Source organism: Balaenoptera musculus, chromosome 3 (genome assembly GCF_009873245.2).
Source record: "Balaenoptera musculus isolate JJ_BM4_2016_0621 chromosome 3, mBalMus1.pri.v3, whole genome shotgun sequence".
NCBI lineage: Eukaryota > Metazoa > Chordata > Mammalia > Artiodactyla > Balaenopteridae > Balaenoptera > Balaenoptera musculus.
In genome coordinates this window covers 116,215,842-116,243,770 of record NC_045787.1, presented here as the reverse complement: position 1 = coordinate 116,243,770, position 27,929 = coordinate 116,215,842, and the positions used below count along the sequence as shown (strand labels likewise).

Below are 27,929 nucleotides of genomic sequence, written 5' to 3'. Positions count from 1 at the left end.
TTCCTGAAGGGACCATGATTTTTTAAATAATTATAGTGAATTCCCAATCCTCATCTTACTTGACTTATCAGTAAGTAGCATTTAGTCCAGTTTATCTTTCTTTCCTTGATGCACTTTCTTCCTGTGGCTTCCAGGATACCACCTCTCGGTTTTCCTCGTATTTCGCTGGCCATTCCTTCTCAGTCTCCTTTACTGTTTCCTTTTCTTTCCCGTTTCCAAATATTAGATTGATCTTGGGCTCAGCTCAGCCTTTGGATTTTTTTCTCTTTTCTTGTATATACTCAGTTTCTTAGTGATCTCATCCAGGCTTATCTCTTTAAATGCTTTTTTATATACTGACAACTCCCAGAGTTTTATCTTAGGTTAGAACCCTTCCTGAACTCCCAACTTGCATATATCCACCTGCCTCCTTTACATCTACATTTGATGGTCTAATAGGCATCTCAAAACTGACTTGACCAAAATAAAATTCTCATTAGTTACAAATTAACCAGTTCCTCCTTCAGTCTTTCTCATTTCAGCAAATGGCTTTTCTTTCTCTTTTTTTTTTTTTTTTTTTTAAGGCAGTTGGAATGATGGTTGGAGGGAGGGGAACAATTTTAATATTTATTTATTTATTATTTATTTATTTATTTAGGCTATGCTGGGTCTTAGTTGCGGCATGCGGGATCTTCGTTGTGGCATGTGGGATCTTTAGTTGTGGCATGCGGGATCTTTAGTTGTGACATGCGAAATTCTTAATTGCGGCATACGGGATCCAGTTCCCCGACCAGGGATCGAACCCAGGCCCCCAGCATTGGGAGCGCGGGAGTCTTACCCACTGGACCACTAGGGAAGTCCCACAAATGGCTTTTCTATCCTTCCAGCTCTTTCAAATCTTGGAGTCATCCTTTTTTTTTTGGCTGCCTTGGGTATTAGTTGTGGCACGTGGGATCTTCATTGCAGTGCTTGGGCTTCTCTCCAGTTGTGGCTCGTGGGCTCCAGAGTGCATGGGCTCTGTAGTTTGCGGCATGCAGGTTCTCTAGTTGAGGTGTGAGGGCTCAGTAGTTGCGGCGCGTGGGCTTAGTTGCCCCATGGCATGTGGAATCTTAGTTCCCTGACCAGGGATTGAACCCATGTCCCCTGCGTTGGAAGGCGGATTCTTTATCACTGGACCACTGGGGAAGTCCCTTGGAGTCATCCTTGACTCCTCTCTTTCAGTCTTACGTTCAGTTCATTAGCAAAGACTCTATCTTTAAATTTTGCCCAGAATCTGAACATTGCTTGTTACCACCCTGGTCTAAACTATCATTGGATTGCAGTTGCCTCCTAATTGGGCTCCCTGCTTCTATCCTTACACTTTATAGCTGTTCTCAACTGAGCAGCCAGAGTGACTCTTTTAAAACAAAATTCAGATCACTCTAGTCAAAATCTTCAGATGACTTTTACATTTTATCAGAGAAAAAGACAAGGGCTTTTGTATTTTCTGGGTTTTCTGAATGAAGCCACCTTCTTCCAGATGTCTGTATGGCTTATACCTTCTCTTCCTTCTGGTCTTTACTAAATAGGCATTGAGGCCTTCATGGCCACCCTATTTATTTATTTATTTATTTATTTACTAATATATTAAAATCTTTTTTTATTGGAGTATAGTTGATTTACAATGTTGTGTTACTTTCTGCTGTACGGAAACGTGAATCAGTTATACATATACAATATATCCACTCTTTTATGACCACCTTATTTATTTATTTTAAATTTATTTATTTATTTATTTATTTATTTTTGGCTGCATTGGGTCTTCGTTGCTGCACGCGGGCTTTTTCTCTAGTTGTGGTGAGTGGGGGCTACTCTTCTTTGCGGTGTGCAGGCTTTTCATTGCGGTGGCTTCTCTCATTGCAGAGCACAGGTTCTAGGTGTGCGGGCCTCAGTAGTTGTGGCGCGTGGGCTCAGTAGTTGTGGCTCTCAGGCTCTAGAGCGCAGGCTCAGTAGTTGTGGCACACGGGCTTAGTTGCTCCACGGCATGTGGGATCTTCCTGGACCAGGGCTCGAACCTTTGTCCCCTGCATTAGCAGGCGGATTCTTAACCACTGTGCCACCAGGGAAGCCCTGTTTATTTTTTTATCATTTAAATTTTATTTATTTTTTTATACAGCAGGTTCTTATTAGTTATCTGTTTTATACATATTAGTGTATATATGTCAATCCCAATCTCCCAATTCATCTCACCACCACCATCCCCCCCACCACTTTCCGCCTTTGGTGTCCATACGTTTGTTTTCTACATCTGTGTGTCTATTTCTGCCCTGCAAACCGGTTCATCTGTACCATTTTTCTATGTTCCACATATATGCATTAATATATGATATTTTTCTCTTTCTGACTTACTTCACTCTGTATGACAGTCTCTAGATCCATCCACGTCTCTACAAATGACCCAGTTTTGTTCCTTTTTATGGCTGAGTAATATTCCATTGTATATATGTACCACATCTTCTTTCTCCATTCGTCTGTTGATGGGCATTTAGGTTGCTTCCATGACCTGGCTATTGTAAATAGTGCTGCAGTGAACATTGGGGTGCATGTGTCTTTTTGAATTATGGTTTTCTCTGGCTATATGCCCAGTAATGGGATTGCTGGGTATGACCATCCTATTTAAAAGTAGTATATACATACTTCCACCTCCCATCTACTTGCCTCTTGTATGCTCTGTTTTTTGGCTTTATTTTTCCTCTGGCACGTATAACCATCTGGCCTACTATAGTACTAATTATGTATCTTTCTTAAGTCAGCTTTATTGAGCTATAACTTATATATAGTAACATGCATTCATTCTAAGAGTAGAGTTGGATGAGTTTTGACAAATGTAACCACCTCTCCAATCATGATATAGAACATTTTCATCACTCTAAAATGTTCCTTATTGCTTTTTCCAAGTCAGTCCTCCACTCCCCCAGATCCTGCCCTAGGCAACTGATAATCTGATTTCTGTCACTGTAGATTAATTTTGTCTATTTTAGAACTTTATATGGGATATATAAATAGAATCATTATCATATTGTACTCCTTTTGTGGCTTTTTTCATTAAGCATAGTACTTCCAAGATTTATCCATGTTGTGCATATCTGTCCTCCTCAGGGACTATATATTGGGCTTTAATTCCACTTCTTTAAGTACTCTTGCCTCTGCCCTCCTCCCTGTGTTTGCCAGCGTCATCTTCAGATTGGTTGCAGGAGTTCCAAGGATTTCATTCAGATGTGACAACCTCCAGAGTTAGAAAGTATCATGTGTTTTGTGTCACTTTTGTGGGAGCAAAGAAATCTTTCCCAGAAGTCTTCAAAAGGACCACCTCTCACATTTCATGACAAGAACTGAGCTACATGCTTGGCTTAAATCTTGGGGGATGGAACTTCCATGATTGGGTAAGACCAATCAAGATTTACCACAGGATTCACCTCCCTGAGTCTCTTGACAGTGCAGGCTACCCAAAGAAAATTGGGGCTCTGACAACAAAGTAAGAGGAACAGATACTGGGTAGCCAACCAATAGCGTCTGCTAAAATCATCAAAAACAATCATTGGAGTGACCAACAGTTCAGGGCTAGCTACATGAAAACTGGGTAAAATATTTAAGATGAATTAGGGAGTTTAATCAGGGAGTACAGGTAGGAAGTTCTTGAAGTAATTCAGGAGTATAGTAATAAGGGCAGAAAGTAAGGTGGCAGAAGTGGGATGGAGAGGAAAGAGGGTGAGTATGAAAGAAAGTAATGAGCCTTAGAGATAAATTGGGAATATGGGGACACAGAGAATAGCTGCAGGTTTGGGACTTAGGTGAGTGGGCAAGTGGTGATATCACTGATAGAGACTGAAATTGAAATGGGGAAACTGTAGGGAATGTTGGTATGGGTAGATAAAATGAGTTTAATTTGGGACATGCTGAATTTGAGGAGATGTGGAACATACAAGTAGAAATGACCATTAGATGATAGTGTAGGTGATAGGGGTTGATAATATTTTGAGAGTCATTAGCCAGGTTGAAGCCTTGAAAATAAATGAGTTCTCAGAGGGACTTTGGGTACAAATAGCTTAGCCCAGAGCCTGCATAATGCTTGTAATATGGGTACTGGAAGAGAAGAGGGGTTTATGAATATAGGAGTTGATGAGGGGAACATGAATAGGATTGTACTAAGATGCAGCAGCATCACTCAGAGTTTATATTTGAGCATGCTGTGTTCTATAGATTTGTTTCAGGTTGTCTCCTGTACCCTTTTAACATGTCCCCAACCTGTTTGTTTGCTTTAATTAATAGACTTTCTTTTTTAGAGCATAAGTTTTAGGTTTACAAGAAAATTGAGCAGAAAGTACAGAGAGCTCTCACATTCCCCCTCCCCAGTTTCTTCCTCTTTTTATATCTTGCATTTGTGTAGTATATTTGTTACAATTGAAGGAATATTGATACATTATGATTAACTAAGGTCCATAGTTTATATTAGGATTCACTTTTTGTACAGTTCTATGGGTTTTGACAAATGTATAATGTTTTGTATCTGCCATTACTTTATCATACAGAACAGTTTCACTGTCTCCCAAATCCTCTATGCTCCACATATTCATCCTTCCCTCCCCAAACCCCTCATCTTTTTATTTCTCTATAGTTCAGCATTTTCTAGAATGTCATATGTTTGAAATCATACAGAGTAAAAAAGCATTTTTCATTACTTGCTTCTTTCACTTAACAATATGTGTTTAAGTTTCCTCCATGTCTTTTCATGTCCTTTCATGGCTTGATAGCTCATTTCTTCTTTTTTTTTTTTTTTTGGCTGCATTGGGTCTTTGTTGCTGTGCATGGGCTTTCTCTAGTTGCGGTGAGCAGGGGCTACTCTTTGTTGCAGTGCATGGGCTTCTCATTGTGGTGGCTTCTCTTGGTGTGGAGCACGAGCTCTAGGCGCGGGGGCTTCAGTAGTGGCAGCACATGGGATCAGTAGTTGTGGCATGTGGGCTCTGGGGCGCACAGGCTTCAGTAGTTGTCGTGTGCGGGCTTAGTTGCTTTGTGGCATGTGGGATCTTCCTGGACATGGGTTCGATCCCGTGTCCCCTGCATTGGCAGGCGGATTCTTAACCACTGAGCCACCAGGCAGGTCCCTTTTTTTTTTTTTTTTTTAAATTTTATTTTTGGCTGCGTTGGGTCTTCGTTGCTGTGCGTGGGCTTTCTCTAGTTGCGGTGAGCGGGGGCCACTCTTTGTTGTGGTGTGCGGGCTTCTCATTGCAGTAGCCTCTCTTGTTGTGGAGCACAGGCTCTAGGCGTGCAGGCTTCAGTAGTTGTGTCTTGCGGGCTGTAGAGCGCAGGCTCAGCAGTTGTGGCACACGGGCTTAGTTGCTCCGCGGCATGTTGGATCTTCCTGGACCAGGGCTCAAACCCGTGTCCCCTGCATTGGCAGGCGGATTCTTAACCACTGCGCCACCAGGGAAGTCCTCATTTCTTTTTTTTTTAAATTTTTTTTAAAATTAATTAATTAATTTTTTTTGGCTGTGTTGGGTCTTCGTTTCTGTGCGAGGGCTTTCTCCAGTTGCTGCAAGCAGGGGCCACTCTTCATCGCGGAGCGGGGGCCACTCTTCATCGTGGTGCGCGGGCCTGTCACTGTCGCGGCCTCTCTTGTTGCGGAGCACAGGCTCCAGATGCGCAGGCTCAGTAGTTGTGGCTCACGGGCCTAGTTACTCCACGGCATGTGGGATCCTCCCAGACCAGGGCTCGAACCTGTGTCCCCTGCATTGGCAGGTAGATTCTCAACCACTGCGCCACCAGGGAAGCCCCTCATTTCTTTTTTGTTTCCTGTTTTTTTTTCTTGCACTGCTTTGTCTTGGTAGTTCTATTGCTATATCTTTGAGTTTACTTATTTATTTATTTTAAAAATTTTATTGGAGTATAGTTGATTTACAATATTGTGTTAGTTTCAGGTGTACAGCAAAGTCATTCAGTTGTACATATACATATATTCATTTTTTTCAGATTCTTAGGAGTGTTCCTTCCTCTGCAGTTTTTTGGTATAGTTTCAGAAGGATAGGTGTTAATTCTCCTCTAAATGTTTGATAGAATTTCCTCGTGAAGCCATCTGGTCCTGGACTTTTGTTTGTTGGGAGTTTTTAAATCACAGTTTCAATTTCAGTACTTGTGATTGGTCTGTTCATATTTTCTATTTCTTCCTGGTTCAGTCTTGGAAGGTTGTACTTTTCTAAAAATTGGTCCATTTCTTCCAAGTTGTCTATTTTTTGGCATATATTCAATAATTGTTTGTAGTAGTCTTTTATGATCTTTTGTATTTCTGTGGTTGTAACTTTTCCTTTACCATTTCTAATTTTATTGATTTGAGCCCTCTCCCTTTTTTTCTTGGTGAGTCTGGCTAAAGGATTATCAATTTTGTTTATCTTTTCAAAGAACCAGATTTTAGTTTGGTTGATCTTTTCTACTGTTTTCTTCGTTTCTATTTCATTTATTTCTGCTCTGATCTTTATGATTTCTTACCTTCTATTTGGGTTTTGTTTGTTCTTCTTTCTCTGGTTGCTTTAGGTGTAAGGTTAGGTTGTTTGAGATTTTTCTTGTTTCCTGAGGTAAGATTGTATTGCTGTACATTTCCCTCTTAGCCCTGCTTTTGCTGCATCCCGTAGGTTTTGGATCATCATGTTTTCGTTGTCATTTATCTCTAGGTATTTTTTGATTTCCTCTTTGATTTCTTCAGTTATCTATTGATTATTTAGTAACATATTGTTTAGCCTCCATGTGTTTGTGTTTTTTACAGTTTTTTTTCCTGTAATTAATTTCTAATCTCATAGTGTTGTGGTCGGAAAAGATGCTTGATATGATTTCAGTTTTTGTAAATGTACTGAGGCTTGATTTGTGGCCTAAGATGTGATCTGTCCTGGAGAATGTTCCATGTGCAGTTGAGAAGAAAGTATATTCTGCTGCTCTTGGATGGAATGTCTGATGTGTCATTTAAGGCCTGTGTTTCCTTATTGATTTTCTGTCTGGATGATCTGTCCATTGATGAGAGTGGAGTGTTAAAATCCCCCACTATTATTGTGTTACTGTTGATTTCTCCTTTTATGGCTGTTAGCATTTGCCTTATATATTGGGGTGCTCCTGTGTTGGGTGTATATATATTTTATAATTGTTATATTTTCTTCTTGGATTGATCCCTTGATCATTATGTAGTGTCCTTCTTTGTCTCTTGTAACAGTCTTTATCGTAACATCTATTTTGTCTGCTATGAGTATTGCTACTCCAGCTTTCTTTTGATTTCCATTTGCGTGGAGTACCTTTTTCCATCCCCTCAATTTCAGTCTGTATGTGTCCCTAGATCTGAAGCAGGTCTCTTGTAGACAGCATATATACAGGTCTTGTTTTTGTATCCATTCAGCCAGTCTGTGTCTTTTGGTTGGAATATTTAATCCATTTACATTTAAGGTAATTATCAATATGTATGTTTCTATTGCCATTTGTTAATTGTTTCGGATTTTTTTTGTAGGTCTTTTTTTTTTAAATTTATTTATTTTTATTTTTGGCTGTGTTGGGTCTTTGTTGCTGCACGTGGGCTTTTCTCTAGTTGCAGCGAGCGGGGGCTACTCTTCGTTGCAGTGTGTGAGCTTCTCATTGGGTAGCTTCTCTTGTTGCAGAGCATGGGCTCTAGGCACACGGGCTTCAGTAGTTGTGGCTTGCGGGCTCTAGAGCACAGGCTCAGTAGTTGTGGCGCATGGGCTTAGTTGCTCCATGGCATGTGGGATCTTCCCAGACCAGGGCTTGAACCAGTGTCCCCTGCATTGGCAGGCGGATTCTTAACCACTGTGTCACCAGGAAAACCCTGTAGGTCTTTTTTCTTCCCCTCCTCTTCTGTTCTTTTGCGGTTTGATGTCTATCTTTCATGTTGTGTTTGGATTGCTTTTTCTTTTTTATGTGTATATCTATTGTAGGTTTTTGGTTTGTGGTTACCATGAGGTTTTGATATAGCAGTCTATATATGAACAAGATTGTTTTTAGTTACTGGTCTTTTAATTTCAAATGCATTTCCAGTATTCTGCATTTGTGCTGTCCTCACGATTGCTGGTTTTGATGTCATATTTGTGTGTAGATGATTTCCTGGCTTCGCTTTATGTTTGCCTGTACCGGTGGCTTTTTTATTCTCAGTTTTCTTGTGTCTAGTAGTGGCCTTTTCTGCTTAGAGAAGTTCCTTTAACATTTGTTGCAAAGTTGGTCTGGTGGTGCTGAATTGTATTAGCTTTTGCTTGTTTGGAAAACTTGATTTCTCCGTCAAATCTGAATGAGAGCCTTGCTGGGTAGAATATTCTTGGTTGTCGGATCTTCCCTTTCATCACTTTAAATATATTGTGCCACTCCGTTCTGGCTTGAAGAGTATCTGCTGAGAAATCAGCTGATAACGTTATGGGAGTTTCCTTGTATGTAATTTGTTGCTTTTCCCTTTTTGCTTTTAATATTTTTTCTTTGTCTTTAATTTTTGTCAATTTGATCACTATGTCTCTCGGCACATTCTTGCTTGGGTTTATCCTGCTTGGGACTCTCTGTGCTTCCTGGACTTGGGTGACCGTTTCCTTTCCCATGTTAGGGAAGTTTTCAGCTGTTACCTTTTCAAATATTTTCTCAGGTCCTTTCTCTCTCTTCTCCTTCCGGGACCCCTATAATGCAAATGTTTGTGCATTTAATGTTGTCCCAGAGGTCTCTGAGACTGTCCTCATTATTTTTCTTTTTTCTTTTTTCTGTTCCGTGGCAGTGATATCCACCATTCTGTCTTCCAGCTCACTTATCCATTCTTCAGCCTCAGTTATTTACTTCGCTATTGATTTCTTCTAGTGTATTTTTCATTTCAGTTATTGTATTGTTCATCTGTTTGTTCATTTTTAATTCTTATGGGTCTTTGTTAAACATTTCTTGTGTCTTCTCTACATGCCACCATTTTTTCTTCTGAGATCCTTGATCATCTTTACTATCATTACTCTGAATTCTTTTTTTTTTTTTTTTTTAATTTTTATTTATTTATTTATTATTTTATTTTTGGCTGTGTTGGGTTTTCGTTTCTGTGCGAGGGCTTTCTCCAGTTGCGGCGAGCAGGGGCCACTCTTCATCGCGGTGCACGGGCCTCTCACTGTCGCGGCCTCTCTTGTTGCGGAGCACAGGCTCCAGACGCGCAGGCTCAGCAGTCGCAGCTCACGGGCCTAGTTGCTCCGCGGCATGTGGGATCCTCCCAGACCAGGGCTCGAACCCGTGTCCCCTGCATTGGCAGGCAGATTCTCAACCACTGCGCCACCAGGGAAGCCCTACTCTGAATTCTCTTTTGGTTAAATTGCCTATCTCCCATTCTTCGTTTTTCTTCTGGGGTTTTATGTTATTCCTTGATCTGGGACCTATTCTTCTGCTGTCTCATTTTGTTTAATTATCTGTGATTGTGGTTTGTTTCACAGGCTGCAGGGTTGTAGTTCTTGCTTCTGCTGTCTGCTCCCTGGTGGATCAGGCTGTCTAAGAGGCTTGTGCAGTCTTCCTGGTCGGAGGTACTGGTTCCTGCCCACTGGGTGGTGGAGCTGGGTCTTGTCCCTCTGGTGGGCAGGGCCGTGTCAGGGGGTGTGTTTATTGGGCCGCTGTATGCTTAGGGAGACTTTAAGCTCCCTTTCTGCTGATGGGTGGGGCTGTGTTTCCGCCATGTTGGTTTTTTGGCCTGAAGCATCCCAGCACTGGAGCCTACAGGTTGTTGGGTGGGGCCAGGTCTTGGTGAGAGAATGGTAGCCTCCAGGAGGGCTCGCGCCAATGAGTACTCCCCAGAACTACTGCCGCCAGTGTCTTTTTTTTTTTTTAAACCTTCTTGACCGTATTTCTTTCTTTTAAAAAAAAATTAATTAATTAATTTTTGGTTGTGTTGGGTCTTTGTTGCTACGCATGGGCTTTCTCTAGGTTTTAGTGAGTGGGGGCTGCTCTTCATTGCAGTGCGTGAGCTTCTCATTGTGGTGGCTTCTCTTGTTGCAGAGCACGGGCTCTAGGCGCGTGGGCTTCAGTAGTTGTGGCATGCAGGCTCAGTAGTGTGGCTTGCGGGCCCTAGGATGCAGGCTCTGTAGTTGTGGCACATGCGCTTAGTTGCTTTGTGGTACGTGTGATCTTCTTGGACAAGGGATTGAACCCGTGTCCCCTGCATTGGCAGGCAGATTCTTAACCACCACGCCACCAGGGAAGTCCCACCAGTGTCTTTTTCCCCACAGTGAGCCACAGCCACTCCCTGCCTCCACAGGAGACCCTCCAGTTCCAGCAGGTAGGTCTGGCCCAGGCTCTTACGAGGTCACTGCTTTTTTTCCTTGGGTCCTAGTGCACTTGAAACCTTGTGTGTGCCCTCCAAGAGTGGAATTTCTGTTTCCCCCAGTCCTGTGGAATTCCTGTGGTCAAACCCCACTGGCCTTCAAAGCCAGATTCTCTGGGAACTCCTTCTCTTGTTTCCAGACCCCTAGGCTGGGGAGCTTGACGTGTGGTTCAGAACTTTCACTTCTGTGGGAGAACTTCTGTGATATAATTATTTTCCAGTTTGTGGGTTGCCCACCTGGTGGGTATGGGATTTGATTTTATCACAGTGTGCCCGTCCTACTGTCTCATTGTGGCTTCTTCTTTATCTTTGGATGTAGAAAATCTTTTTTGGTAGGTTCCAGCACTTTTTTTTGTCAGTGGGTCAGAAGTTGTGATTTTGGTGTTTTTGTAAGAAGAGGTGAGCTCACATCCTTCTAGTCTGCCATCTTAGGTTTATTATTTGAATTTATTTAATATTTTAATTCAGCAATCTCAAAACATTCTAATGTATTTATCACTGTAATATTGAGAATATCTGGCATAGGGTTGGGAGAGACTGATGGTAAGGAATGGGGCTTCTGTGCTCTTTCATGCACAGTTCAGCTCCTGCAGCATCTTACCAAGGCTGCTCCGGAACCCCTGGCTGAGCCATAGCCACACCCCATGTGCCCCGGCTCCCCCACACCCCAAATTTTGGAGGCAGGTGGGTCCACATGGTCCACCTGATGCTCTCCAAAGCAGGCAGCTAGCTGGAATCTGTGTGAGGGTGGATTTCTTCTATGTTTTAGGATTAGTCTATTATTTCCAGTTTGTTGAAAGTAATGTCATTTCCTGTTTGTTTTTCACATGTAATTTATATAGAGTAAAACTTACCCATTTTAGTTGTACAGTTCTGTATGTTTTGAGAAACATACTGTTGTGTAATTATCACCACAGTTAAGTTATAGAACATTTACATTTCCTCAAAACATTCCTTTATGTCCATTTGTAGTCAATTTTCTCTCTTTACCCCACCTCCTAGCAACTGTTGATCTGTTTTTTTGTGCTTGTAGTTTTGCTTTTTAAGAAAATTTTGTAAATAGAATCATAATGTATGTAACCTTTTGTGTTTGTCTTCTTTGACTGAGCATAATGGTTTTGCGATTTCTCCATGTTGCTGGATGTATCAGTAATTTGTTCCTTTTTATTGCTGAATAGCATACTGTTGTATAGTTGTACCACAGTTTGTCTATTCAGTTGTTGATGGACATTGAGTTTCCAGTTTTTGGCAATTCTGAATAACACAGCCATAAATATTTGTGTACAGTTGTTTGCATAGACATATGTTATTTTCTCTTGGGTAGATACCTAGGAGTGGGATTGCTTTGTTTTTAAGAATGATTGCTTACGTTTATAAGAAACTGCCAAACTCTTTTCCAAAGTGGCTATACCATTTTGCACGCCAGCCATGTATGAGAGATCCACTTGCTTTCATTTTCACCAACACTTGGTGTTGCCTTTATTTTTTTTTAAGTCTAGCCATTCTAATAACTGTGTAATGGTATCTCCTTGTGGGCTTAATTTGCATTTCTTTTTTTTTTTTTATATGGCGATTTTTTTTTTTAATTTTTATTTATTTATTTATGGCTGTGTTGGGTCTTCGTTTCTGTGCGAGGGCTTTCTCCAGTTGCGGCAAGCGGGGGCCACTCTTCATCGCGGTGCGCGGGCCTCTCACTATGGCGGCCTCTCTTGTTGCAGAGCACAGGCTCCAGACGCGCAAGCTCGGTAATTGTGGCTCACGGGCTTAGTTGCTCCGCGGCATGTGGGATCTTCCCAGACCAGGGCTCAAACCCGTGTCCCCTGCACTGGCAGGCAGATTCTCAACCACTGCGCCACCAGGGAAGCCCTGCATTTCTCTAATAACGAATGGTGTTTAGCATTTCTTGTTTGTGACTGTTATCTCTTCTTTGATGAAATGTCTGTTTAAATCTTTTGGCTATTTTTTAAGATAAAGTTAATATAACAAAATTCACTCTTTTAACAGTTTTAAAGTATACAATTCAATGATTTTTAGAATATTTATGAAATTGTGTAGTCATCACCACTGTCTAATTTCAGAACAATATTTATCACTGCAAAAAGTGTCCTTAAACCCATTAGCAGTTATTCCATAATATCCCCTTCCCCTGGCCCTAGGCAACCACTAATCATTCTGTCTGTATAGACTTGCCTTTTCTGGACATTTTATGTAAATAGAATCATACAGTTATATAGTATGTGAGTGTGTCTCCCTTCTTAGCATTATGTGTTAAAGGTTACTTCATGTTGTAGCATGTATCAGTACTTCATTCCTTTTTATTGCCAAATAATATTTCTTTGTATGGCTATACCACATTTTATTTATCCATTTATCAGTTGATGCGCATTTGAATTGTTTCCACCTTTTGGTTATCATGAATAATCGGCTTTGAACAGTTACAGTCAAGTTTTTGTGTGTGTGTGTGTGTGTTTGTGTGCGTGTGTGTTCATTTTTCTTAGTTATATTTCTAGGAGTAGAATTGCTGAAGGGTAACTCTATGTTTAACCTTTTGAGAACTGCCAAAATGTTACCCACAGTAGCTATACCATTTTATGTATCCACCACCAATGAGGATTCCAACTTCTCCATATGCTCTTCAACACTTGTTATTATCTGTCTTTTTGATTATTGCCACCCTTGTGGGTGTGATCATGCTTTTACTTGGAACCTATCTATGTCTTTTTATTTAAAGTGGATTTCTTGTGATTGGATGTAGTTGGGTCATGCTTTTAAATTCAATCTGACAATCTTTGCCTTTCAATTGGAGTCTTTAGATCATTTACATTTCTGGTAATTAATGCTATAATTGGATTTAAATCTACCACCTTGCTGCTTGCTTTCTTTTTCTCACCTGTTCTTTATTCCATTTTCTCTTTTTCTGCCTTCTTTTAGATTAATTGAGTATGTTTTATGATCCTATTTTATCTTTACTTTTGGCTTATTAGTCCTTAGTAAAAAGTTTTTTTATTTAGTGATTATCTTATTTTTTGCAATATATGTCTTTAGTTTATTGTAATTTACTTTTAAATAATATTACCGTGGGCTTCCCTGGTGGCGCAGTGGTTGAGAATCTGCCTGCTAATGCAGGGGACACGGGTTTGAGCCCTGGTCTGGGAAGATCCCACATGCCGTGGAGCAACTGGGCCCGTGAGCCACAACTGCTGAGCCTGCGCGTCTGGAGCCTGTGCCCCACAACAGGAGGGGCCGTGATAGTGAGAGGCCCGCGCACCGCGATGAAGAGTGGCCCCCGCACCACGATGAAGAGTGGCCCCCGCTTGCCGCAACTAGAGGAGGCCCTCGCACGAAACGAAGACCCAACACAGCTAAAAATAAATAAATAAATAGAGTAGCTATTAAAAAAAATATATTGCCGTTTCATCTTATATTTCACATCTCTACATTCTTCTTATTTATTGTTATACATTTTACATATGTACTGAAGTCCACAGTATATTGTCACTATTTTGCTTTAGATCATGAATTGGCAAGCTTGTTTTTTAATGGGATATATAGTAAATTTTTGGCTTTGCTGGCCATATGATCTCTGTCACAGCTCTCTTAACTCTGCCATTGTTGGGAGAAAGCAGCCATAGACATTCTATAAACAAATGAGTGTGACCGATTCAGCCTGCAAGCCAGTTTGCCAACCCATGCTTTAGACAGTCAACTATCTTTTATTTTTTTTCTTTATTTATTTTAAAATTTATTTATTTAATTTTGGGCTGCGTTGGGTCTTCATTGCTGCACGTGGGCTTTCTCTGGTTGTGGCGGGCACGGGCTACCCTTTGTTGCGGTGCATGGGTTTCTGTTGTTGCAGAGCACAGGCTCTAGGCTCGTGGGCTTCAGTAGTTGCAGCACGCAGGCTCAGTAGTTGTGGCTCGTGGGCTCTAGAGCGCAGACTCAGTAGTTGTGGCACACGGGCTTAGTTGCTCTGCGGCATGTGGGATCTTCCCAGACCAGGGATCAAACCCGTGTCCCCTGCATTGGCAGGTGGATTCTTAACCATTGTGCCACCAGGGAAGTCCCAACTATCTTTTAAAATGATTAACAATGAGAAAAACATGTCTTTTATATTTATCTTAATTTATACTATTTCCAGTGCTTTTCATTTCTTTATAAGTTGCCATATGTTATCATACTCCTTCCGCTGGAACAACTACCTTTAAAATTTCTTATGTATGTTTGCTAGAATAAATTCTCTCAGCTTTTGTTTGAATTTCTCCTTCATTTTTGAAATATATGTTCACTGTGTGTGTAATGCTGGTTAATAGCTTTTGCCTGTCAGTATTTTGAAAATGTCATTCCATTGTCTTCCTTGCATAGTTTGTGACAAGTTTGATGTAACTCTTATCTTTGTTTTAATGCAGTGTGTCATTTTCTGGCTGCCTTCAAGATTTTCTTCTTAGTTTTAGTTTTCAGTAATTTGGTTATGTTACATCTAGTTTTGTTGTATTTATTTTTTGTCTGGGTTTCTCTGAGTGTCTTGGAACTGTGATTTGGCTTCGTTTTTTCATTTGTTTTAGAAAATTCTTGTCCATTGTCTGTTCAAATGTTTCTCCAATTTTTTTCTTCTTGTTCTGGATCTCTACTTACACATATGTTAGACAACTTAATATTGTCTCTTATGTCTTGCCTGCTGTATCCTGTTTTTGTTTTGTTTGTTTTATTGGTTTTTACACCTTTTTTTCTCTTTGTGTTTTAGTTTAATTTTTATTAACCCATCTTCAGGTTTACTTGACCTTTGCCATGTATGTAATTAGGAACACTGTAAATGAAATTCTGTGCTTGAGATTTTCTAGACCATAAAATAGGTTGAATTTTTATTTTTTTATTTTAAAAATTATTTTAATGTTTTTTTTGGCTGTGCTGTGTGGCTTGCAGTATCTTAGTTCCCCAACCAGGGATTGAACTCATGCCATTGGTAGTGAAAGTGTGGAGTCCTAACCAGTGAACCCCCGGGGAATTCCCTAATAGGTTGAATTTGGACCACAACCCATGAGGAAGTCACCTTATGGTTACAAATTCTTAGGGGACATTTTTATTTTTTCATTTTACTTACTACCAAGGTATAGATAGACAAGTTTATTTTACCATGCTGAGAGACAAGTTGTTGTTGTTGTTGTTTTCACTCTTAGACTGAAGGTGGAACCCTTTAATTGAGGATTCTCTTAATAACATCCTCACTTTGGATGGTGCCTAGGTTTTATCTCCTGTGTCTGTGCCTGTTTGGATACTGAAGGTCTCTAGGATTCAGCAGAATCTCTCATGGTGAAAACCAATTTATTGCTTTCTTACCTTCCACAATTTCTGATTTCACTTCATTTTGGCCCCTGTAGAAACTTTTTTTTTCTTCCAGTTTTATTGAGATGTAATTGACAAACAACATTGTGTAAGTTTAAGGTGCACAGCATAATGATTTGACTTGCATACATTATGAAATGTTTGTCACCTAAATTTAGTGAACATTCATCATCTCATATAGATACACAGTTAAAGAATAGAAAAAAATATTTTTTTCCTTGTGATGAGAAGTCTTAGGATTTACTCTACAACTTCATATGTAACATACAGCAGTGGCAATTTTATTTACCATGTTTTATATTACATCCCTAGTACTTATTTGTCTTAGTGGAAGTTTGTACCTTTTGACTGCCTTTATCCAATTCCCCTTCCCTCACCCCCTGCCTCTGGTAACCACAAATCTGATCTCTTTTTCTGTGAGTTGGTTTGTGTGTTTGTGTTTGAAGTGTAATTGACCTACAGTGCTATGTTACTTCCTGTTATATAGCATAGTGATTCAGTATTTTAGTTCATTTCAAAATGTATAGAAGTGTATTTCAAAATGTATTTCAAAATGATCACCATGTAAGTCTAGTTAACGATTTGTCACCATACAAAGATATTACATAGTTATTGAATATACCCCCCACACTGTACATTTTATACCCTTGGCTCATTTATTTTGCAACTGGAAGTTTGTACCTCTTAATCTCCCTCACCTATTTCTTTCTTCTCCTTACCCCCCTCCACTCTGGCAACCACCTGTTTGTTCTCTCTATCTATAACTGTTTCATTTTTGCTACATTTGTTAATTTGTTTTTAAAAAATTTTTTAATGTACTTTTGGCTGCATTGGGTCTTTGTTGCTGCTGGCGGGCTTTCTCTAGTTGCGGCGAATGGGGGCTACTCTTCATTGCAGTGCGTGGGCTTCTCTTTGTGGTGGCTTCTCGTTGTGGAGCATGGGCTCTAGAGCACAGGCTTAGTAGTTGTGGCGCATGGGCTTAGTTGCTCCACTGCATGTGGGGTCTTCCTGGACCAGGGATCAAACCCGTGTCCCCTGCATTGGTAAGCGGATTCTTAACCACTGTGCCACCAGGGAAGTCCCTAATTTATTTTTTAGATTCCACATATAAGTGAAATCATACAGTATTTGTCTTTCTTTGACTAATTTCACTTAGCATAACACCCTCTGGTTCCATTCATGTTGTCACATATGGGAAGATTTCATTCTTCTTATGGTTGAGTAATATTTCATCATATATATGTATATGTGTGTGTGTATTTATATCTTACATCTTCTTTATCCATTCATCTGCTGATGGGCACTTAGGTTGCTTCCATATCCTGGCTACTATAAATAATGGTGCAATGAACATACGGGTGAATATATCTTTTCTAATTTGTGTTTTCGTTTTCTTCGGATAAATACCCAGGAGTGGAATTGCTGGATCATATGACAGTTCTATTTTTAATTTTTTGAGGAATCTCTATACTGTTTTCCACAGTGGCTGCACCAATTTACATCCCCACCAACAGTGCACGAGGGTTCCCTTTTCTCCACACTGTGAAATCTTTAATTTGTGGTTGCTCAGCAAAATGTTAAAAAAAAAATTTTTTTTTTGCATTGTTCGGGATGTCTACTCTGCATAATGCCAATAATAGAAGTCTTACTCAACCTTTCACAATATGGATGTAGCATAAATTTTAATTGCTTCTTTACTAAGGGATTTAGGTTTTTGTTTGTTTTTGTTTTGCTAAAAAATTATGAAGTAAAAAATTTTTTTGCATGTGGATCTTTGTGCATACATGCAACTAGTTTTCATCACCAGCGGAATGAGGCAAAGGAGCAAGATATGATCATTTTTATCTAGCCTTTTGTGTGCTACTTAATTTGCGGATTCTTTACATGCCACTAGAATATGTTTTCATATTCTAAAACTTTCCCACCCAAACAAAATGCATTATCATAAGCACATTGTTATTTCTGAATAATCTGTGTTCAGGTTACCATACTTTGGAAGCGTACCCAAAAACAGCATTGCCACTGATCCTAGATTGTGTTTTTGCAGGTGAACAACACTTGATATATGCTGAATCATTAGAAAATAGAAGTTATGTATCAACCTGCAGGACAGTTCAGAACACAGCTTCTGATGTTTCTCAAATAAAGAAAACCAAAAGCCATCATAAATTATGTTTTTCAGATGGCATAATTACAAATAAATGAGGAAATGAAACAGCAGGCTACATATCCTTGATAGTTTACAGTGCAGAGTCACATGGCATTGATTTCCAATGTAGAGGCCTTTTGTCAATACAAAGCAGTGACTATTGTAGATTATATGATGCTGAGTATTAATAAGCATGTTTTGTGCATATCATTTGTTATATGAAAATAATTTTTCATTTCATGCTTTATTTTTCCTTTGTGGTGCATTCTGAACTGTGGAATCCTTTGTCTACCATTTGGCTTTCCATAAACTATCAGGCAGGATGTCTGTGAGAGTCTCTACTTTGAGAAGTAGTGTACATAATACTTATTTATCATGTACCACTCATAATTACATTATCATGATATATCCTTTATCTTCAAAATAACGTCTGAGAATTCATTGTCCTTTTTTTTTTAAACTGACTTTTTTTAAAAAAAAACCTCTATACTTTTATTTATTTATTTTTTAATTAATTAATTATTTATTTATGGCTGTGCTCGGTCTTCATTTCTGTGCGAGGGCCTTCTCCAGTTGTGGCAAGCGGGGGCCACTCCTCATCGCGGTGCGCGGGCCTCTCACTATCGCGGCCTCTCTTGTTGCGGAGCACAGGCTCCAGACGCACAGGCTCAGTAATTGTGGCTCACGGGCCCAGTTGCTCCACGGAATGTGGGATCCTCCCAGACCAGGGCTCGAACCCGTGTCCTCTGCATTGGCAGGCAGACTCTCAACCACTGCGCCACCAGGGAAGCCCTTCATTGTCTTTTAACACTAGAAAAAGGTGTTTTCTAAAGACTTTTTCCAGAAATCCAAATGTTTCTGGGGGCTCTTTCCAATCCTCATACAATGTATCTTTGGCATTTTAAAAATTGAGAACTAAATTTTCTGTAATTTTTTTGGTTTGAATTTTGTCTATGTAATTATTCTTTGAGATAGACATTTGAATTTACTCCATACTCATCCTTGTTTAAAACTCTCATGGCTGAGATGTCCTCAGGCTTGTAGATTGGCCAGCTTCGATGACATCTCTCTGGCCTTTGAAGTTGGCACAGTTCAATATAGATACCTCAGGGGTGTGTGGCCATGGAAAAACATGTTTTTGTTGTTGAGTGTTCTTGCTTTCTAGTAATTTTATTTTCTGCTCAAGGGATTTAGTATCTGTTCAGATACTTTATTTTTAAAGACCACATAAGTAATGACTTGACCTCTAATCTTAGCTTTGAAAATTTCCGAGACACTAATAAAGATAATGTCTGATGACCTATTATTTGAGAATACTATTCACTGGCCAACAATCAGTGCTATTTAAAAATGTATATTTTACTCTGAAAATTATTTCCATGGCCGAAAGACTTTGTTAGTAAAATCGTGCATGTAATGACGTAGTTTGGTGACTCTTGGGCCTAGATTTATAATACTTTTTATATGGTGTCACTGAGACTTATTACAGTTCAAAACAACTCTTCTCCTTAAATACTACACTAAATAATTAGTTCTGAGAAAAATATTCTGTAAACCATAGTCTTATCAGAAATAACACCTATCTCTTGGACTAATAATAAGAATATTTTGGACACAAAAGGTTATGTAGTAGTCCTCACTTTTCATGAATGTGGTCTATCTTAGCATTAAATGTATGAGCAAGATTTTTGCAAAGGGTCAAGTTAATACTGAAGACTGGGATCATCTATTAAATTATCTGGACTGTCCATGTCAGGACACATGCTTAATAATTTGTGGAGTGAAAGAGAAGTTCACCAGGGGCTTCCCTGGTGGTGCAGTGGTTAAGAATCCACCTGCCAGTGCAGGGGACACGGGTTTGAGCCCTGGTCTGGGAAGATCCCTCATGCTGTGAAGCAGCTAAGCCCGTGCGCCACAACTACTGATCCTGTGTTCTAGATCCCGTGAGCCACAACTACTGAAGCACGCATGCCTAGAGCCCATGCTCCGCAACAAGAGAAGCCACTGCAATGAGAGGCCCACGCACTGCAACGAAGAGTGGCCCCCGCTTGCTGCAACTAGAGAAAGCCCGCACACAGCAACGAAGACTCAACGCAGCCAAAAATCAATAAATTAAGGAAAAAAAGAGAGAGAGGTTCACCAGACTGTATTATATGTATGCCAAGGTGTATTCATGAAGAGGAGAGAAAAATAGTTTCCTCCCAGGTGTCTGGGCAAAAGCTAGTTGCCCTTTTTGTTGTTTTTATCTATAATAACATACCCTAATGGTAAGAACCTACCTAGACACAGTGTTGTTTTTGTGAAGTTGGTAGAGAAAACCACATATCGCTAACTTTATATGTTTCTTGTTTGGCTTTTTTGTTAAGAGATGATGTTTAGTTTTTTGCTAAACTCTTAAGTTATGTTCAAAGAGAAGAAACAGTCGCTTAATTAATTGTATTTTTTGTTGTTGTTCTTTTTTGGAATCTGTTATAACCCAGTTGGACAGTCCTGAAAGAGATTTGAGTGATTGAGATTTTCCCTTGCTTCCAGTGGAAGGGAAATATTTCAGTTTACTTGCTTTAGGCTATAAAATAGTTTGCTCTTCCTTTGCCCACAGCAAGAATTATGAACCTAAAGTCACAAAACAGATTCAGTATTAACTTTTTAAGTTTCCCCATATTTCCACCCTCATCAACTGTAAATAATGTGCCTGAATGTAAAATGGAAAAAGTTGAAAATTTCCACTTGTGCATTTTGAGCTTTTCAAAGGTATTATACACTCTGGATATAATAATAAAACATACTGGGCCTTATACAGTGCTTTCTGTGTGAGGAACTCATATAAACACTAATGCATTGATCCTAACACAGTACTTGATTGTGACTTTAAAAGGTCATGAGTTACTGCTGTTACAAAAATTTTTTTTAAAGGTTGGAGGAGGAGCTGTAATTTACAAATATTGTTTGAAAGATATCTAGATAAAAGTTGATACAGGAAACTGAAAAATTAAAGTTATGGGGGATTTTTATTGTTTGTTAACTTTTCTTTTAGCCTACAGTAGATTTTTATCCCTTTATGTTTTTTTTTTCTTTTGTCTATGAATATACTTGAAGCCCGATTCCCTTCTTAAGACCAGAAGGCACAATTTACTTTTAAGCTTTTTTTGCTTCTCAGCCAAGAAGGCTTAAACCTGTGGAGGTTTCCTGAGTTTGTCATAACGTAGTAATACATTTTATTTGTTCTCAATTGGAGATCATCCTTCTAGTTTTCTTAGTTTAATATTTGTGGCATATAGTTGTTGATTTTGATGAACATAGTAGTCAAGTGGCTTAATCTTCAACTTTTTTGTGCTTTGTAGGTTTATTCTTCAATCCAAGGAGGCAATTCATAATCAGCTGTTAGAGAAACAGAAGATAGCAGAAGAAAAAATTAAAGAATTGGAAGTAAGTAAGTTTTGACTGAATACTGATAGTCGTAGTCGACTTTTAGGAAAAAAGTAATTATCGTGTCATATTAAATGAAAATGTATGCCTGCCAAGGTCATGTCACATTGTTTTCATTTTTTCTAATTGTGCTAGAGCTATGAAGCAGTCTTTTTATGGCAGTGTATAAGACCAGAAAAAAGACTATAATCTCTTGAAACCTTAGGGAGTTTTGGAGAAGATAGGATACTGTTAACCTGAATGTATTTCTTCCATTGCCTTAAGTGAACATGTCTATTCTTAAAAAATATAATAAAATAAAAGCACAGTGTATATTTAAACACCATATGTTGTGGTAGATGGGCATGAGAGTAGGTAATGATAATAATAGTCAAAGGATCTAGTTATATGACTCTTTCACACATTGTAATTCTAGACAAGGACTGAGTAGTAAGCTATAACTAATTAACTATCTGAAGGATAGTGCTCCAGTGAGGAAAACTTTTTTTTTTTTTTTAAGCTAGGGAAAAAGATGATAGGTAAGAGTAATAATTTAGTAAATCTTTGGAAAATTGGAGTTTATTATTACCATTTCCTTATTCATTAAAACCTCAGATGAAATAGTCTTCTTGGGCTCTGGTGAATGGTCTATCCTGTATATAGTAAAAGTTGGACAGGACAAAAAACTGGTTATTATTTTTTGGGACCAAGATTTCCTGAGATGGGGGTGGATACAGTGACTTCATAGGTCACTTTATCTGATTTCTTTGAATACTATTTGAGGCAGTGGTTCAGAATCTGACTCAGCCCTCTGCTGAATTGGTGAGACACCCCCTGTAGCCTTCAGGGGATTTCTCAGGGACACTGACTTGGCATGGCTGGGGCAAGCATGTAGTATCTTAGGTTACTTAGGCTTATTTTTGTTTGACTACCAATGAGAATTTAAACAAACTTGATAGTGGCTTTGTAGCTCAGAAAATGTATTATAAAACAAAACAAATAAGCAAACAAAAAAAAAAAAAAGAAGAAAACTTATCCTGTAGTAACCAGGTTGTTATTATATCCTATTTTATCATTTTTGTCAGCCCAGCTCTTCTAGATTGAGTTTTCCAAACAAAAGTATCTTAAAAAAACTGAACGAAACTATTTCATGTAGATTACCAAAAAAAAAGTGTGTTTTTGCACTTGTTGGTAAATATATCTAAAAATTGTCCTGATGAATAAGTAGCAAGATGCAAAGTAACGTGTAAATAATTATTTTTATGGAAACAAACAAAAACCAAGATCTGTATATGAACATTGAAAATGATTTGTGGTTATATATATTAAATTAACACTGGTTACCCTAAAGAAATTAGATGGGACATGGGATGAAATTGTTTTTTTCTTATAACCTCTGTGTTGGATAAATTGTAACAAGTATGTGTTAACTTTTTTTTTTTAACATCTTTATTGGAGTATAATTGCTTTACAATGGTGTGTTTCTGCTGTATAACAAAGTGAATCAGCTATACATATACATATATCCCCATATCTCCTCCCTCTTGCATCTCCCTGTGTTAACTTTTATAATTTAAAAAAATCATCAAGGTAAAATTGCCACAGATGATGAGTTTAGCATACTATTCATTTCTGATGAATATTAGGAAATTCATCTTCCAAAAGTTTCCTGTCACGGAGTCTCTCAAATACTGGTAAGAGTATCCTGATATCTGTCAGGTCATAGAAGTAGATTAGCTAGCTTGTTGGTATTTGAAATGCTAATTAACAGCTACAAAAAACTAGCAGAGTTAAACTGTAGCCTCTATCCTAGGAAGTTATTTTGTGTTTTTTGTTTTTAATCTTTCATCTTATACAATATTTATATTATAAAAATGATATAAGTATACTATAAAAAAGAAAAACAGTCAAAAAATAAAACAAATGATTAAACAAAAATAATGACTTTCTCCTCTTTCTGCATACCCTCAAAATGTCACTTTTACGGTTTGATGTGTATCATTACACTTTATAAAACTTTATTTTATAAACAAGTTCATACACACACACATACACACTTTTTTTAAGTAAAGAGGAATTATGCTGTATATACTGTTTTTCATCATTTGACAATTTATCTTTCTACTTTAGTAATGTAAATCTAGTTTCTATTCAGTTTCTTGTTTTCCATTTATCCTACCATCGTGGTTTCCTTATTACCTCAACATTCAATTATTGCATGATCCCTGCCTCTGCATGTAGTGTTCTCTCCAATACTGCCCTAACCTGTATTTTTAATAGTATCACCCACTACACACACTATTCTCTTCCCTGAAGCAATCCTATACTTTTTGACTGCCATACCTTTATAATTTTATTACTTCAGCCTGAAATGTATACACATGTGCACAGACCCACATGTGCATGCATGCACACATACATTGTTAGTTGCAGTGTTCAGATTTTCTGTTTCTTACTGATTTTTTTTCCTCCTTATTCAGTTAGTTATGAGAGAGATGTGTCAAATCTCCCTCTGTGATGATATTTATTAATTTCTCCTTAGTCTTTCAGTTTAGTGGGCAATGGTATTTAGAAACTACTGTCTGGGTGCTGTAAATGCTCATTATTACTATATGCATAGTTGAGATGACATGTTTCATTTCGCTTTATATGTTTAGGAATTTCTCAGCTCTTTTAAAGATAGCATTCCATTGACTTCTGGTTTCCATTGTTGCTGTTGAGAAGTTATCAGTCCAATTTTTGTTCCTTTGTCTTTTCTCTGTGGCTACTTTTAATATTGTTTTGTCGTCTTTCATGCTTTGTAGTTTCTCTGGTATATGTTTAGGTGGGGATTTAGTCTTTTTGCTTTTTTTCTTAATCCTATCTGGGTTAAGTTGGGTTTTCTGAGTTTGAGGATTAGTGACTCATCAATTCTGGAAACTTTTTACTATCTCTGAATATTACTTCTTCACTGTTTTCTCTATTAAATGGTATTTCCCTCTGGAAGTTTTTTCTCACCTTTAAACCAGCTGCTTCCATCGTCTGCAGTAGCATCTTAACTGGTTTTTCCACCTCCAACTTTCTCTCTTCTAATCCTTTTAACATATCGAAGCTAGAATGACCTTCTAAAATGTTAAATCTGTCGTATTGTTCCTCTGTGTAAACCCCATCATTGTTCTTAGGGTAACATTCAAGCTTTTTAACATACCTTCAAGGCTGTTTATGGAATGACTCCTGTTTCTTTCTCTCATGTCCCTCATATCCTCTTCTTTCTCTTACACTGTATGCTCCAGACATGCAGAAATATTCTGTTTTTAGAACTTGCTGTGTTTTCTTTGTTTCTACTAGGTCTTTGCAAAAGTAATTCTCTCTGCCTGGGAACTTCCTCCTTCTGCTCTTACCACCTCTGTTAATCCTTAAGATCTTAGTTTAGGGCTACTTCTTCTGAGAAGCATTTTCTGATTCCTCAGTGTTAAATTAAGTGCTTTTCCCTTGTTCTCTCTAATTATTCTACTAGTTTCATAGCACAGTGTGAGGATTTGGGCACATAAACTATCATCAGTTGAAGTAATTACAAATATGGTTTCCTATTACTTGGGAAGCTTGATGCAGATTCAGAGCTCTAAATAGTTTTTCCCAAGGCCTCCCAGTTATTACTCTGCCTTTCAAATATACAGTCTCTTCTTCTGGGCCTTAGTATTTCTTGTCAGTCCAGCCTATTTCATCTTATTTAATTATCATTATCATTATTAATTTCTACCCTCAGATACCTTACAATTAAATTGAGGAGGCATAATTTATGCATAACTCTGCAGACAAAGGCCAGGCTGTTTAATTTAGCACATTTTCATCTCTGATAAAGTAAGCTTTTTGGTTTGGGTCCAAAGTTGTAGTTTTTGACCAGAGCTATTAACTCAGCCCCACAGTGTGTGCCTACCCACCCCTACCAACAGTCTATATAAACGACGCTATGGATCAGTCTTTTCCATGACATAACATAGCTGCTAGTCTGATCTGAGAGCCCATCTTCATTAGTATTTTCTAGACTCCCTTTTATCCACCTCCATTCTTACTGTTTATGTTTGCCCTCTCCAGATTTTTTTCCCCAGTCCTACTTAACCTAGAATTTGTTTAGCTTTTGATAACTGTAGTATGCTGTGTCTACATTGTCAACCAGCCTGGTGTCCCACTTGTTGGCCCTTTTCTTCTTATGGAGCAGGGGTGGGGGTACTGTAATGCTGCTGTCATGTCCTCTTTTTTTTGGGCCGCGTGGTGCATCATGCGGGGTCTTAGTTCCCCGATGAGGGGTTGAACCTGCTCCTCCTGCAGTGGAGGCATGGAGTCTTAGCCACTGGACCGCCAGGGAAGTCCCTGCCCTCATGTCTTCTTGATAAGGAGTTATATTACATACTAGAAGGGTAAAGACAAGTACCATCTTAACCTTGGGAAAATAGTCTTTTTCTTCTTAAAATTCCATATTTTACATTTTAATACCCCTATGTTGGCTTCTTCAGGCTGTAGTCGCTTTCCTGGGTTTGACTAGGAAGTGTTTTCATAACAGACTCATAATGTGATAGTGTTATATAGATTTTTATCTTCCCTTTATAAAGATGGTTGATCAGGTTCTGGGAGGGAATGTCACCATTTCTCCTAATGGCGATTAGCAGACCAATGATGCTAATCCGATTGAAGAGAAAAAATAAAATGACGGCTTCAGTATGATAGAGTAACCATGTTATTTATGTCATTGAGGGAATTCTCTAAAAAAAACATAACTGATAATGAATAACTTTAAAGAAGATGGCTGAGTATATAATATGTAATACAGTGTATGTTGTTAGAAAATGCAAAATCGTACTTTTTAAAAATGACATGAGTATAATTGGGATTTGGAATTAGGACTTCATGAGTCTCATCTGTCTTTGTAAAAATAATTTTCTTTTTGAAATGTACAGCATTGCTACAAAAAGAGTATAGGTTTTTTTAAAGAAAATTCAACTTTAGGTAAAGTTGAGTTAAAACCTTATTGATAGATTGAAGAGATATGTATCTTCTAAAGAGTGAAAAATTCATCCTATATTTTTGCTCACTTTTTTAGAGGTAAAAAGAAAATAATTGTGGACTTCTTTTGCAGTTGCAAAAACTTAGATTCAGCATTCAGATGAGCTAGAGCTGAATTTTTGATGTCTTGCCTTTTGAATCTCAAGTATTTGGAATCCTTGAGATAAGCTTTCAGTGGTATATTTGAACACATTTTGACCACTATTCTCCTATGTTCTCTCTCATTGAATTACTGCTTCAGGCTCATCTGGCTTCAGTTTAAAATCCCCATTATATTTTAGGCACATGCAAATACTGGTTGACCACTTTCCTTCCCCTCTTTCTCTGACGTGGTTACCACCCCTTCCACCACCCTGGTTAGCTCAGCAATGACACAATAAAAATAAGAATAAGGAAACCAGGACATTCTGGCCTACATAATGCCACTTCTGACGCAGAATGTTACAATCCCAGGGTTGTGAAATAGCCCTCCAGCCAATGCTATAAGTAAAATCTAAGAAACTGTGAAAGTCCTGAGTCTTCCACAAAAACGGCTATTATGGTCAGACGGTAGTTCCTGAAACAAGTAGGAAGACTAGTGGCAAGAAAACGGATAGGAGGTGCCTGTGACACTCTGCAGTTGGCTGAGTTCTGAGACTCTGATGAGAAAATGTTTTGGAGTTTCCATGATTGAGGAGATTTTACTCTGCCTAATGAGGATCATTTTTTCCATAGCATGGGTAGGCACTGGTAGGCGCTTGGATGGATGTCCAGTTTTTGCCCTAAGTACCTCACTTTTGGGCTGGTACCTTTTTTTTTTTTTTTTAATTTATTTATCTATTTTGGCTGCATTGGGTCTTCGTTGCTGCGCGCGGGCTTTCTCTGGTTGCGGCGAGTGGGGACTACTCTTCATTGCAGTGCACGGGCTTCTCATTGTGGTGGCTTCTCTTGTTGCAGAGCACGGGCTCTAGGCGCACGGGCTTCAGTAGTTGTGGCACGAGGGCTCAGTAGTTGTGGCACGAGGGCTCAGTAGTTGTGGCTCACGGGCTCTAGAGCGCGGGCTCAGTGGTTGTGGTGCATGGGCTTAGTTGCTCCACGGCTTGTGGGATCTTCCCGGACCAGGGCTCAAACCCGTGTCCCCTGCATTGGCAGGCGGATTCTTAACCACTGCACCACCAGGGAAGCCCTGGGCTAGTACCTTTGTGTATATGATGGGACACCCTCTTTGGACGTGATGTCAAGTGGACACTACTATATGATAAGCACTGATTCTTACTTGTGTTTTCAATGAAGAGAGAAGGGCAGGTGAGAGCAAAGCCAGTGGGAGAATGTTTTTTATATGTTAAACAAGAATTACACCCAATGGTTCATCTGCTTGCATAGCTCAAAGTTTAGAATCCATCAAAAAAAAATTAGTCATTTATTTATTTTGTAGTGAAATATAGCATTTACAGAAATATGTGTTAAAATACATGTAGTTTAATCAATAATTATAAAGCAAACACTTGTTACAATCATCCAAACCAAGAAATCAAAAATTGGCAGGACACCAGAGCACCGCCCCCTACCTTTGTTTCTCCCTTCCATTCCTGCCTGCTCTCCCCCTCCCTCAGGTAACCCTAACTTTTAGATAATTATTTCCTTTCGTAAAAAATATAGTTTTACTACCTATGTATATATCCCTCAAGACAG

The 27,929-nt window shown here is 38.8% G+C and overlaps 1 protein-coding gene across 1 annotated transcript in view; it reads left to right on the top strand.

The window, feature by feature from the left end:
* The window catches only part of PFDN1 (prefoldin subunit 1), a 62,065-nt gene that overhangs the window by 11,034 nt on the left and 23,102 nt on the right, over nt 1-27,929 (top strand). The window contains exon 3 of the mRNA XM_036846951.1: nt 21,155-21,239. Within this exon, the coding sequence (XP_036702846.1) occupies nt 21,155-21,239 (85 nt within the window). The remainder of the gene's footprint in view (nt 1-21,154; nt 21,240-27,929) is intronic.